Source organism: Macrosteles quadrilineatus, unplaced genomic scaffold (assembly GCF_028750875.1).
Source record: "Macrosteles quadrilineatus isolate MER2022 unplaced genomic scaffold, UCM_ALF_1.0 Scaffold_7__1_contigs__length_78375512, whole genome shotgun sequence".
NCBI lineage: Eukaryota > Metazoa > Arthropoda > Insecta > Hemiptera > Cicadellidae > Macrosteles > Macrosteles quadrilineatus.
The window spans coordinates 2,000,989-2,014,682 of NW_026542600.1; the positions used below are offsets into that span (position 1 = coordinate 2,000,989).

At 35.6% G+C, this 13,694-nt stretch overlaps 1 protein-coding gene across 1 annotated transcript in view; it reads left to right on the forward strand.

The window, feature by feature from the left end:
- LOC128998056 (acetylcholine receptor subunit alpha-like) overlaps positions 1–12,778 on the forward strand; it is a 91,340-nt gene extending 78,562 nt beyond the window's left edge. The window contains exons 10-14 of the mRNA XM_054424024.1: positions 99–245; positions 1,165–1,323; positions 2,937–3,168; positions 4,019–4,226; positions 5,819–12,778. Of these exons, the coding sequence (XP_054279999.1) occupies positions 99–245; positions 1,165–1,323; positions 2,937–3,168; positions 4,019–4,216 (736 nt within the window). The 3' untranslated portion in view covers positions 4,217–4,226; positions 5,819–12,778. The remainder of the gene's footprint in view (positions 1–98; positions 246–1,164; positions 1,324–2,936; positions 3,169–4,018; positions 4,227–5,818) is intronic.
- Positions 12,779–13,694: the final 916 nt, after the last annotated feature.

The window sequence follows — 13,694 nt, forward strand, 5'->3', positions numbered from 1 at the left end:
AAGATAAATCAAGTACTGTATTTATCTTAAGTGGACACGAAGTGATGCCTATTGCCTATGGCAGATTGAGGCACTATATCTGTATGTATTTGATCTAGCATCTGCGTGACAGTGGTTGTACTTAATGTACACTTCAGATCGCCTCAGACGCACACAATGGCTCCTTGGGTCAAACGTGTGTTCATCCATATTCTGCCTCGCCTGTTGGTCATGAGGAGGCCACACTACCAGATGGACAAGCGTAGGTAAGCCGAGAAACTGGGTGGTGGTCTATTGTCTGTGGTTTAAACTACTCTTTTTTCGCTCTATTATTTGTTGTTAATTTTACTTTAGTAAAAAAGTGCAAATAAAAGCTGTTAATCGAGGTTAATGATTCACACGCATCAGTCCAATCTCAGTTGCATCCACAATTCCTCAGTCAACTGTCCGTCAGTTGGTTTCAGTCAGTCTTCCGTCACTTTATTGGCGGTGATATTACAGTCAAGGACGATTTATTCAAACTCAATATTCTATCAATATTTTACCACCCATCTTATATTTTGTTAGAAATACTTCTTAAAATATAAATACAATTAGTTAAATACCAATTGTTTATGTCAAACACATATCATACGTCCGTCAGGCATCCGAACAATCCCAAAATATTGGTGGAATTAAATATGAAATTGACTGACGGACGCCGACAGAGTGACTGACGGACCTGCGCCGGATGAGTGTAGATAACTCAAACAAATCCATTAAAGAATATATTGTTCACTGTAACGTGACTGATGTGACTGAACTCTGACGTACTGGAACTGATGTGTGTGAATCGACCTTTAGCCTTAACCTAACTAAATCCAATAATTGAAGCAGAGGAACTAGTTTATTTTAAGGGTTTCCAATTACAACAACCGCATCATAAGTAGATGACCGCATAGAAAGTAATTAATATACTTTGAATCCCACCAATATGAAATAGAACAATGTAAACGAAACAAAAAATAATTGATCTAATGTTCAATTACTCTTTGGGGACACAATTTTGCACCTTGGGTGCAGTGAGACATGGATTTTTATTTCAATATGTTGGCATGTGCCTAAGGTGCCAATAAAAGTCCACAAGCTTACCAACTATTACCAACCTTAAATAATTTCTAATCATGCTACTCTTGGGTTGTTTAGTTTGGCGAGCTCATGTCACCGCATCATGGTACGTACTTGCAACGGGTTGGAACTGAGAGATCACCCAGGTCTCTTCGCTCAGAATCCAGCTTCCGAACTTCTAGATCCACAGGGGGACTCTTTTCCCACCCTCGAGAGGCTAGAAGACTTTGCACCCAGGTACGAAGTCCCATGAAACTGCTTTTCTAAATATAAATTGTAAAAGTCTTTTATCTTTGCAACAAGTGACAATAGCAGTGCTAGGATATTAGAGTAAGCGTCTGATTTTAATTTTTATTTGGTTCTTGTAGTAAGAGGTATGGGTTTGAGTAATTAGTTAAGCACTAAAATCTCTGGTGGCATTCTAGTCCTGTTTCATGATTTTGTTCCAAGTATACATGTTCCGTGAGCCCATCCGCACAATCCCCAATGGTCCTAAAACCTACATGAACATCTCTGAACCGTGGGAGAGGCATGTATAGAAATGTATTTTTGCATGACAAAATATTTCATCAAGAATTTTCAGTTGCCATTTTCAATTGCAATTCTGTGTTTCTAACTACCCCCAGGAACACATCTTACCGTAAGATAAAAGCAATTGTGTTAAATCATAAGAGTGGAGCTTAAATCTTCATGAGTAAAACGTGAAGAGTGTTGTTTAATAAAAAACATAAAATGTTCAGTTAGATCGGTATAAGCATTGTTGTAACCCTTTCGCATAACAACTAATGAAAAGAATATGTATGCACTGATGTCACCCAATTGTAGTTGGCTTTAAACCTTCAACATGATTATAAAATAATTTCAAAATAAGCTCAAATAAAACAAACCACCATTTGAACGTTAGAAAATTAAGATAAAACTAGTTTCATTTTCACCACACACACAATTTAATTAAAATCGGTTGATAAACCTTCTCCAGTAAACAATAAATTAATTAATTTTGACTCGTGTTGTAATACGTTAAAATACTCAATACTCAACCAGTATTGGCACAACAATTTCAATACAAACGTAGTAATGAATTTTAAAACAAAATTGTCTAATAAAGGAATTCTAATATTAATGTGCATCAGCATTTAACTTATATTTTACCTTAATAATTAGTAGAACTAAAAATATAATCAATCGAAATAATAAACTATGCAAAGCAAAATATAGGTTTATGACAAACTATATTTGAATTAATACTCTTAGAATAAAAATTGTGCGACGTCATGCGACATTTTATATACATGTTCATACATGTGAATTGGATACGTGAAAAGAGTCTCTCTAATTTTACCTTCACCCCTTATCAGATTGATTTTCTTTATATATTTATTTTCCTCGTTACTTTTATTATATGAGTGGAGTTTCTGATGAAAACTTCGATTTCTTTGAACTCCTGTATCTAAATTCTTGATTAAATGCCAAGATAAAACCTTTAATTATAAAAAATACCGTTAGTTTTGTATTGTCCCTCTATCTAAAATTAATTAAGTGTTTATTATTTAGATAGTCATTTGTAGGAGGTTTATTCAAATTATGTCTTTTAATTTAGCCATCCTCATTTGCACTCAATTGTCTACCATGAAAGTAGCTATGTTAATTTTCCACTCACACAAAAGCGAGTTATCTTTTCCTTTCCAACCTAGTTCTCTTCATATTAAGATAGCCTTCTGCGTTGTCCTACATTTATAAATGCCTATAAATTCTTTATTTGCACAGAAAATGTAATGTAACTAAACTTAATTCGTTTTACGGAACGATCAGAGTTGTAAGGAAGTTTAGTATGACTGGATATTTCACAGAGAGTTGGCTGCTAGCGGGCTTGGTAGTGGCTGCAAGATCCATGGTACTCCTCCACTACCTGCAATGCTGTGTCCAGACGAACTACCCCCTCCACCCCCTTCGGAGGAACCTGGTCTTCCACCCCTCTGCCGACGACTCACCCATTGGCACCATTGCCCTGAGCTGCACAAAGCTATAGATGGTGTCAAGTTCATAGCAGATCATACAAAGCGAGAGGAAGATTCGACTAAGGTCTTTGAATCGTTGAATTGTAACAGTTTCTTTTATAATTTTGTAGGCCTACAACTATTACTATTCTTAAAATATTATACTTATTCGTACTATAAATGAGGAGTTGGAAAAGTAAATTGTGAGAGCTATACAAGGAAGTAGTAAGTAATCAAGCTATAAATTTTTTCAACGTTAGTCTTGCATTTAAAATGTCAGATTCAGTTATATTAAAATAAAGTCGGAATAGACATTAGAAAGATTAACCCGCTCGTATACTTTTGAAATATTTCTCACACTTTTCATTTGTTAATTTCAGCTATTCCAAAGTCAAAATCTAAATGATGAAGTCAAAGTTCCAATCTATCTTGTTGAACAGCATTGAGTTTTAGATATTAGTAAAATGTAGTTTAGCACTTTCAAGATAGTGACGAGGATAGTTACCGTGGGCGGTCCTCTTTTGTGCACTATGCCTAAGCCAGGTAGACATGTTTTCTCTTATGCGCATCGAGCCCAGAGGTGCCCCCAGGTATCGTTCTATTTTGCGTTTTTGAGCTGCATCTTTTGTAAAATATATCCTTTTTTACTCTATGAGGCTTGTAATTCTAGCTATACATGTAACATGCAGAGTTGAAGGGTCAGCGTTAAGATTACCTGATGGTTTCTTATTGAATATGGAAGCTGATAATTGATTATGGGCGTAACACGATATTCCGGCAATGTTGATGATACAACAATCGCTTATAAGACCTGTAGTGCACGGTGAACGTGGAATTGAGTATTAATCACCTGTTTACTATAAACCCTCTTCGTCAACCGATTAAGGAGCGAAGATGTCCTAAAACACCTAAACCGTCTTGTTTTCATCTTGTAGGTGAAGGAGGATTGGAAGTACGTGGCCATGGTCTTGGACCGTCTGTTTCTCTGGATATTCACGCTAGCCGTGATGGTAGGAACGGCGGGTATCATCCTCCAAGCTCCTACTCTCTATGATGACCGAACTCCTATCGATGTCCGCCTCTCCGAGATTGCATCTACAACGGCAAAACCGCACTATGCCACCGGCCTCTAATCTATATGGGGCAAGTGATTACAATACATTTACCTATTTCGTTCAGTAATTCCCTTTAGTTTTAGTTTTATTTGTCACAGTTATAAATAAATGCAACATAGTTCGATGAAAATGCGGGTGTGTAGTCGTTATTTATGATATTTGTCTGTTGTTTTTTTTATTAAGATTTGGTTGAAAATATCAATAACAGTTTTTTATATCTTTAAAACCGAAGTGTATTTTATCATGATTCTATTTTTATCAGTACCGGGATACAACTGCCTTTATCAACCCTTTTGGAGGTTTTTTTGTCCTAGGACGCTAGGCACGAGCCTGGGATTGTTTTTCACATTACTTCAGGCTAGGCCTAGACCTAGGGGTTGCGGCATTATCACTTAGATAAAATACATTGGGGACTTGGCGGGGATCGAACCCGGGACCTCAGAGACTGAAGTCCCGCGCTCTAACCACTACGCCAGCTCGCTCCCCGCCCTTTTAGAGGTGGAGTGTTTCTTTATTTTATTTTATTTGCCCAATCGGTGGATTTTCACTTGAGTGAAATAACTATTATAGTCCTTAGCTTTTACATACCTACTTCACTCTCCACTCACATCGAAATACCAATACATATACAATTCCAAAAATAATGAATTTACTTCTCTCTAGTTTCTATTGAATATTGTGATTTAAACATCAATCCTGCGATTAGAGACCAAATTCACCAGCTATGCATTACAAACAAGTTTGTCGAATATTTTCGTTTTCTTTAGACGATGTAAAGTGTACTTAAATTACACTATTTAGGAATATAAATATTACCGTAATCGTTTTTCATCAGTAGATTACGTTATTTAATTCATCAGGGGGTACTACATTAAATTAAAACTAACAATGTAAGCAAATATTTAATTTTATCGTGTTTCCAATTTCATATACCTAAATGGGATATGTTTTGTCAGGAGCTATTCCATGTTTGTTGTAATTACTTTTTCTACTCATACTCTTCTTATTATCTTTTACGGTGCTGTAATAATACATTACATTACTAGTGCGGGAAATGATGGTTTACCAGGCGAGTGCGGGATTACCAAACGAGTAGAGTAAACCCATTTTAGACGAGTGACGAACTTTATTCTTTTCGCCATAGAAAATTAACCCTACAGTAAAAACTGTCAAAATCAGAAATATGTTCCCAGCGTTAAGAACTATCACTTCCGAACTTGTAACGTCTTTGAGAGGTATGTTTTTGTTTGTAACCAACCACTGCCATTAGAATATAAGACTACTAGTCAAACTTCAATTGAGATTTTATCTTTGGGATTAAGTTTTAGTGTTAATTTGGATATGTTGATAATTATTTATGTTTAGGTGGAAACATAATTCCACGTGGAAACATGGAATTCCTGAGATGTTTAATAACCTAAAATAAAACAAATCAGCTGATGTCTAGCAAAACTCAGTACCGAACATTACCATTGATCAGGCAGCAAATAGCTGTTTTCTGGACTATAAATCCATACGTGGAAACTTCATTAAACTAGATTTGTGTGGTGAAACGTATTTCCCCTAGACATAACTATGTTTCACGAAGAACAATATCTACTAAGTTTGATCTGATTTCAGGTGGATAAGGAAGGATAACCATTCGTCCAAAGTTCGTGGGAAATGCATGAAAACCTCCAAAGACTAACGTCGATTTTCTAACACCCATTTTATAACTTGCTCACGGATTAGTTGTATGGACTCCTAGTTTCAAATAGTAAAGATATAATTAATAGTATACAAACCGAAATTGTTATATATAATATAAATATTAGTTGTATTGATTTATAAGTGTTATACGTGGGTACACGTAGACTAGATTTTGAAGAGGAATATGCACAGTGTAAGATTTGTTTACATTGTAGATGGACACCGGCTATCATTATGACTAAAAGGTATTATTAGTAATTGGTTACTCTGGGTGGCCACCATAACATTTATTACAACTACTACTTTGGGGTATTCCCGTGTTTTGTTTGTCTTTACACTTGTGTGATATTTTAGGCATCATGCTAAAACAAGATGAAACATTTGACACTACATGCTCATAATATGTAATATTTATAATATGTATTGATTAGGGGTTTTAAGGATTTTAATAAGATTGTTGCTAAAGATGTAAGATTAAGATCTACTAACGTAGTTGCCAAGTGTGAAATTTAGACAAGTCATTTCATGTTATACGTGTTTCAAGCATATGACAGCTCATCTTGAGCAGCATTCACTAATTTAACATAAATCACATCAAGAATTGTCCATTGCAACTGCGCAAGTAGAACTTTATAGTATGATTAAGTTTCAAAAGTGCTATTTAGTTTAAAATCAAAGTCGTAAGATTGTCCTATCTCATAATAGTTGGTTAAATCCTATACGAATGCATTACATAACTAAGAACTTGCTTTCTCTTCTACTTCGCAAAACTTGTTAAAATTATTCTTCAATGATTAAAAACTGAATACATAGTAACTGGATAAAAGCTCTGAAAACATGAACAAACCTACTTGTACAACTGCCTCCCAACCACATTTTAAACAACCAAAATCTACTATTCGTATTAATAATGATTAATTATCTATCCACCTATATTGTCATATATTTTTTTTACTAACAATTCTGCAAGCATAGGCGAATGATAAAGCCTTATCTTTTTACAAAACCGTTTACAACTATATATATATGCAAACTGGTGTGGACAGAGAGGCTTATACTTGCATGGACAGAGAGGCGATAAACTTGTGTGGACAGAGAGGCGTATACTTGTGTGGACAGAGAGGCGTATACTTGTGTGGACAGAGAGGCTTATGCTTGTGTGGACAGAGAGGCGTATACTTGTATGGACAGAGAGGCGTATACTTGTGTGGACAGAGAGGCGTATACTTGTGTGGACAGAGAGGCGTATACTTGTGTGGACAGAGAGGCGTATACTTGTGTGGACAGAGAGGCGTATACTTGTGTGGACAGAGAGGCATATGCTTGTGTGGACAGAGAGGCGTATACTTGTATGGACAGAGAGGCGTATACTTGTGTGGACAGAGAGGCGATAAACTTGTGTGGACAGAGAGGCGTATACTTGTGTTGACAGAGAGGCGATAAACTTGTGTGGACAGAGAGGCGATAAACTTGTGTGGACAGAGAGGCATATGCTTGTGTGGACAGAGAGGCGTATACTTGTATGGACAGAGAGGCGATAAACTTGTGTGGACAGAGAGGCGTATACTTGTATGGACAGAGAGGCGTATACTTGTGTGGACAGAGAGGCGATAAACTTGTGTGGACAGAGAGGCGTATACTTGTGTTGACAGAGAGGAGATAAACTTGTGTGGACAGAGAGGCGATAAACTTGTGTGGACAGAGAGGCATATGATTGTGTGGACAGAGAGGCGTATACTTGTATGGACAGAGAGGCGATAAACTTGTGTGGACAGAGAGGCGTATGCATGTGTGGACAGAGAGGCGTATACTTGTGTTGACAGAGAGGCGATAAACTTGTGTGGACAGAGAGGCGTATACTTGTGTTGACAGAGAGGCGATAAACTTGTGTGGACAGAGAGGCGTATACTTGTGTGGACAGAGAGGCGTATACTTGTATGGACAGAGAGGCGTATACTTGTGTGGACAGAGAGGCGTATACTTGTGTGGACAGAGAGGCGTATACTTGTGTGGACAGAGAGGCGTATGCTTGTGTGGACAGAGAGGCGTATACTTGTATGGACAGAGAGGCGATAAACTTGTGTGGACAGAGAGGCGTATACTTGTGTGGACAGAAAGGCGTATACTTGTACGCTTTATTTTTTTCCTTCGGTATTTTCTTTTAGTCGAGTTATCATATGACCTATCTGTCTGTAAATAATTTTTTTTCTGTAAAATATATTAAAGACAAGCATTTTTCGTGGATAAATTTATAGATTTTCGTTTAGTTTAAATAAAAAAAAATATAGGACATGGTATTTGTGGACCGGCTTGATAACAAATCTTCCACTGTGCATGTTTTTAATATTAGCACAAACTCAACCACATGACAATATTCTATGTCGCTTTTAGCGTCTAAATCTTCCCAGCTTGTTGACATATTAGTTTTTGTTGGAAATTCGTCACTTCTAGTCGAATTTGTTACTTAGTCACTACATAAAACTACGTTATTTGTTTGATGATGTTGGTTTGAATATTTGATCAACTATGTTTATTAGGGTCGTTTTACTTGTTTTTAAACAGGCTAAGTTTCAGTGGATCTTTTAATCAAATTACCTACATTATAGATTTTTAATGACAATTTGAATCATCATATACAAAATCTTTTATTTAATTTTAAAACATTTAATATATACAAGACGAGAGGTGTAAAAATATTAATTCGATTTTTCATATATTACACACGCGGCTTACCTCTGTTTAAAGACCTTCAAAAACCGTATCCGCCAGATTTTTTCCGGTTGAAAAGAACGTAAGTATGGCCGTAAAATATAATCTAAATAATAAAACTCAAAAAATCTTGAAATACTTTAACATAATTCTAATCCAACCAAAACCTGTATGAAAAAACAAGTAAGACCCCTTATTAATTTTAGTGCCTTTTTATTTATAGAACGATCTTCGTATCCATGAAAGAGTGTTGTTTCATGTATTACTAAGTTAAGATCGTAAAATTTCCTCAAATGTTTTTGAGCCTTTTTTCAACCCAAGATGCTTGCAACTTTATACTTTTGCGATCTAGAGGCATACTGTGTCACCCTTTCATCAATGTATATGCCATGTATTTACTGTAAATTCTCTAGAGAGAGTAAGTAAGGGTGCCAAGGTATGACGATTGTTGACTGTCTCACAGCCAATTATTTCCATGGATTTATTTTATACTTGTTATGGTCCATGGACATTTATTGGAATGTTGATACCTTATTTATTATAATGCATCTTAACACATTTTATTTTCGATATGGATAAAAATGGAGCGTAATATAAGTTTAAAAAAGAGAAAACCACCATACTATGTATCAGAATGTCAACATTTACCAATAGCTTTCAAATACAATTAATGTTCAAAGATTTGTTATTATACATAAATTCTACGAGCAAAAACTGATTTAATAACCAGTAAATTTGAATTAATTTGGCATGAAAACAAACGGTTAAACAATATTATATATTACAATAAAAAATAATGACGTAATGCTAATTTCAATCAATCACGTTTGGCACCCTTTCCTTACATTTTATAAAGTAAACTATTGAACTAAAGTTAGCTAAAGGGACCAAATGGGCCCATGTAATAGAATTGTGATAGTTTTGGATCGAAGATGTCGTGTTATTTAATTATTTGTTTTTGTATTTATAGTAATTAAATAAAATTTAACGTTACTACGTCATTCAAGTATTCCTAGAATCATTTGCTAAATTATAACAATAATACGAATTATAATATTTATTAAAATTATAAAAAAGATAGATGGTTCAGACAAAATGTATTCTATGAGTTACTATAAAAAATGGATACTAAATGCAATGGATGAATTGTTTAAGCTTAACACGATAGCATTATGTTTATAAAATTATTTTACAGCAATTAGGTGATATATCGATACTCTGTTACGTGACGGTATTTTTGTCTGCACGTCGAGCAATTTTAAGTGACTTTAAGTAACAAGGGGGTATCAATTTACATGCAAGGGATCAAATCATTTAGTTGATATACCATAGTTTGATTTTCAACGAAGGATATATGTTCCTAAGCTAGCTATTATTATCATTATACGATAGGGACGCCACTATGTGCGTATTTTAACCCAAATATGAGTGAATGATGAGTGTAGAATGTTATCAGATGACCTGTGTAGCCTTGTTACTAAGATCAGCTGTTTCATCAGTCAGCATCATTTATTTAAAGACCAATGATCAGGGACAGCCTGGCCCAGTTTAGAACCATCAAAAAGCTACTGAATTTTCTCAGGATCGAACCGGCGACCTTATGATAGCTAGGTGAGCACTATAACCACTCAACTACTATTGCTTCAGTAAAGCAAATTAAATACTCAACAATACTTTCCAAACAAATATGTCCAGCGCAATAGTGTATTTTTCGTTCTAATCTCTGATCTGGAGATCTCTGATTTAATCAATATAAAAAAATATTTCAAATATTTTACTGTACAAAAGTTTTTTTTTGAAATCCAAAATCTTATTTAAAACAGATACATTCCGCTACATTTACTTTTATAATTTTTATAATCTAAATAAAATACGCGCGTATCAAAATACGTACAATACACTTACGTAGATATTTGGGGTTTTACTTAGAAGTTGGGACATAAACTAACTATATTCAGCAAATGTATAGATATTTTTGTAACGGCTTTCGCTCTTGACCACTGAGTGTTGGCGACATAGGTTGTTGCTGTTTGATTCAGATTTAAACCACATGGTTGATTACTTGTCCCAGTAAAATCTTGGGAACTATTTATAATTAGTTTAGTTGTTTGTTAAATCTAAGCACGTACTATTTGGCATGTTTGGATGGGATGTGTCGATGTATTTAGTTTTATCAATGGTCAACCTAATTATTTTCTATTTAACGGGTTACAAGAGTGGTTTAAAATTGAGGAAAGTTTGAATGTAGTTCCCAGGCAACTGGCAATTAATAGTGACGACAGTTGAATGATCCACGGATATTTGACCAGGAGTAAAATGGGATATCATTGCCATGGTCAGTAACAAATCTAGTTTTACTGAATCAAAAATGATCAAATATTATTCCATTTCTTCTTTTTATAAATTTCTGAACTGGATACAATTAAATTTGTGAAAAATGTGACAAAAGTGCGGGTTTGTTTCCCGTCAATATATTACTATAACTTAAACCACATTAAATCGTAAAAAAAAATGTTTGTTTTTAAAAGGGTACTCATAAGACATTGTGAAATATCTACAAATTAATGAATTTGTTTAGATGATTCACATAGAAAAAATCATACCTAACAAGCTAGAATAGTTTGAAATATTTTATTCCTTGATTTTTAGTTGGATTTTCAGAAGTAAAACGTGCATGTCATACAGACCTATTTATGAAAGAATATTGCTTTAAACTTGTTTTTTGTAAAAATTATATACTTAAATTTGGTGTTCTGTCCAGCCTTTCAATAGTGTAAACATTTCTACATAATCATAAAATGCTCCCAAAATTCACTGGGTATATTTCACTTATTAAGATCCGTTTTTGTATACAAACTCTTTGTCCGGTAGCTATTTGCTTAAGGAGTAACAAATCAAACGGACAATAGTGCTATATGCAATAGAGTAGAGTTTCATTTCAAAAGTGACCCATATCACCTGTTTGATGCTGATGCAGTCCTTGAATGGAGACTAGCGCTCAGTCTGTCCCACCTCTTTTACTCGAAACATCTTGAGATGGAGACTAGCGCTCAGTCTGTCCCACCTCTTTTACTCCAAACATCTTGGGACGGGGACTAGCGCTCAGTCTGTCCCGCCTCTTGTACTCCAAACATCTTGGGACGGGGACTAGCGCTCAGTCTGTCCCACCTCTTTAACTCCAAACATCTTGAATGGAGACTAGCGCTCAGTCTGTCCCACCTCTTTTACTCCAAACATCTTGAATGGAGACTAGCGCTCAGTCTGTCCCACCTCTTTTACTCCAAACATCTTGAATGGAGACTAGCGCTCAGTCTGTCCCACCTCTTTTACTCCAAACATCTTGAATGGAGACTAGCGCTCAGTCTGTCCCACCTCTTTTACTCCAAACATCTTGAATGGAGACTAGCGCTCAGTCTGTCCCACCTCTTTTACTCGAAACATCTTGAGATGGAGACTAGCGCTCAGTCTGTCCCACCTCTTTTACTCCAAACATCTTGGGACGGGGACTAGCGCTCAGTCTGTCCCGCCTCTTGTACTCCAAACATCTTGGGACGGGGACTAGCGCTCAGTCTGTCCCACCTCTTTAACTCCAAACATCTTGAATGGAGACTAGCGCTCAGTCTGTCCCACCTCTTTTACTCCAAACATCTTGAATGGAGACTAGCGCTCAGTCTGTCCCACCTCTTTTACTCCAAACATCTTGAATGGAGACTAGCGCTCAGTCTGTCCCACCTCTTTTACTCCAAACATCTTGGGACGGGGACTAGCGCTCAGTCTGTCCCACCTCTTTAACTCCAAACATCTTGAATGGAGACTAGCGCTCAGTCTGTCCCACCTCTTTTACTCCAAACATCTTGAATGGAGACTAGCGCTCAGTCTGTCCCACCTCTTTTACTCCAAACATCTTGAATGGAGACTAGCGCTCAGTCTGTCCCACCTCTTTTACTCCAAACATCTTGAATGAAGACTAGCGCTCAGTCTGTCCCACCTCTTTTACTCCAAACATCTTGAATGGAGACTAGCGATCAGTCTCTCCCACCTATTTTACTCCAGACATCTTGGGACGGAGACTATTAGTTTCAATTTATTTTCTAAACATCAGAGATTACACAAGCCAAGTGTAAGTGAATATTTCCTGTAACTTTAAATAGTAATAATGCGTTGCGATTGTAAAAACGGTTTACATAAGATAAAAAATTGTGTAAATAAACATAATTTAAATAAACATGTTAAATTCGTAAAAGTTGTTCTTCTTTCGTGTGTGCCCATTACAGGTGCAATGTATAACAAGTTGCAGGAATGTACTGGTGTGTTATTATTAATTAGGAATGACTTTAGATAATTTGTTATATACAAACATACATAATATAGGTGTTTGTATTGGCAAATAAAAAAAACTCTCAACCAATCAATCAATCTTTAGTGCTACAAGTAATAGCAACATTACATTAATCGAAAAAATTATCACATGGGCTTCTGTCTGTGCGTGATAAGAAGGATGTATCCGTCAACAACACTCAGAATAACATAGAAATGTTGTCAAAACCGTAGTATTTGTGGTTTTACTTTGCATTCAAATTCATATTCATTTGTGTTGTTAAGAATATTTATTGCTATCCACAGAAAATATTCCATTTAACTGATTTTAACAGCAAGAGAAATAAGCGCATTTAGATCGTGAATCAATAAATAAATACATTTTTAAATAATCTGTTCTTCTGTTGCTTCGTTATTCTACCAGGGGTTCTGCACAGGCGCAGCATTGCTTAATTTAGAGTTATAAAACAACAAACCACAGCTTCAGGTGTTTTAGGGCTTTCTACTCCCTGCCAAATATCTTGTGGAAATTAATAATGTAATAATACTTGGTTTAACTTTTTTATTTTAGTTTTGGTTTAACTTTTGGTGAGACTACAATAGTTCAGTCAAAATATATAAACTAATGATCCAACCTCCGAAAAAATCCGAAAGTTTTGAAACTTTGCAGACATATTTCTAGATACTTAGGGAAGATTATACCAAAAGTCCCCATAAATGTGAGGCGAGCTTTAGTGGCAATTAGCGAAAAAAGAACCCATTATTTATGAATGAAAGATTA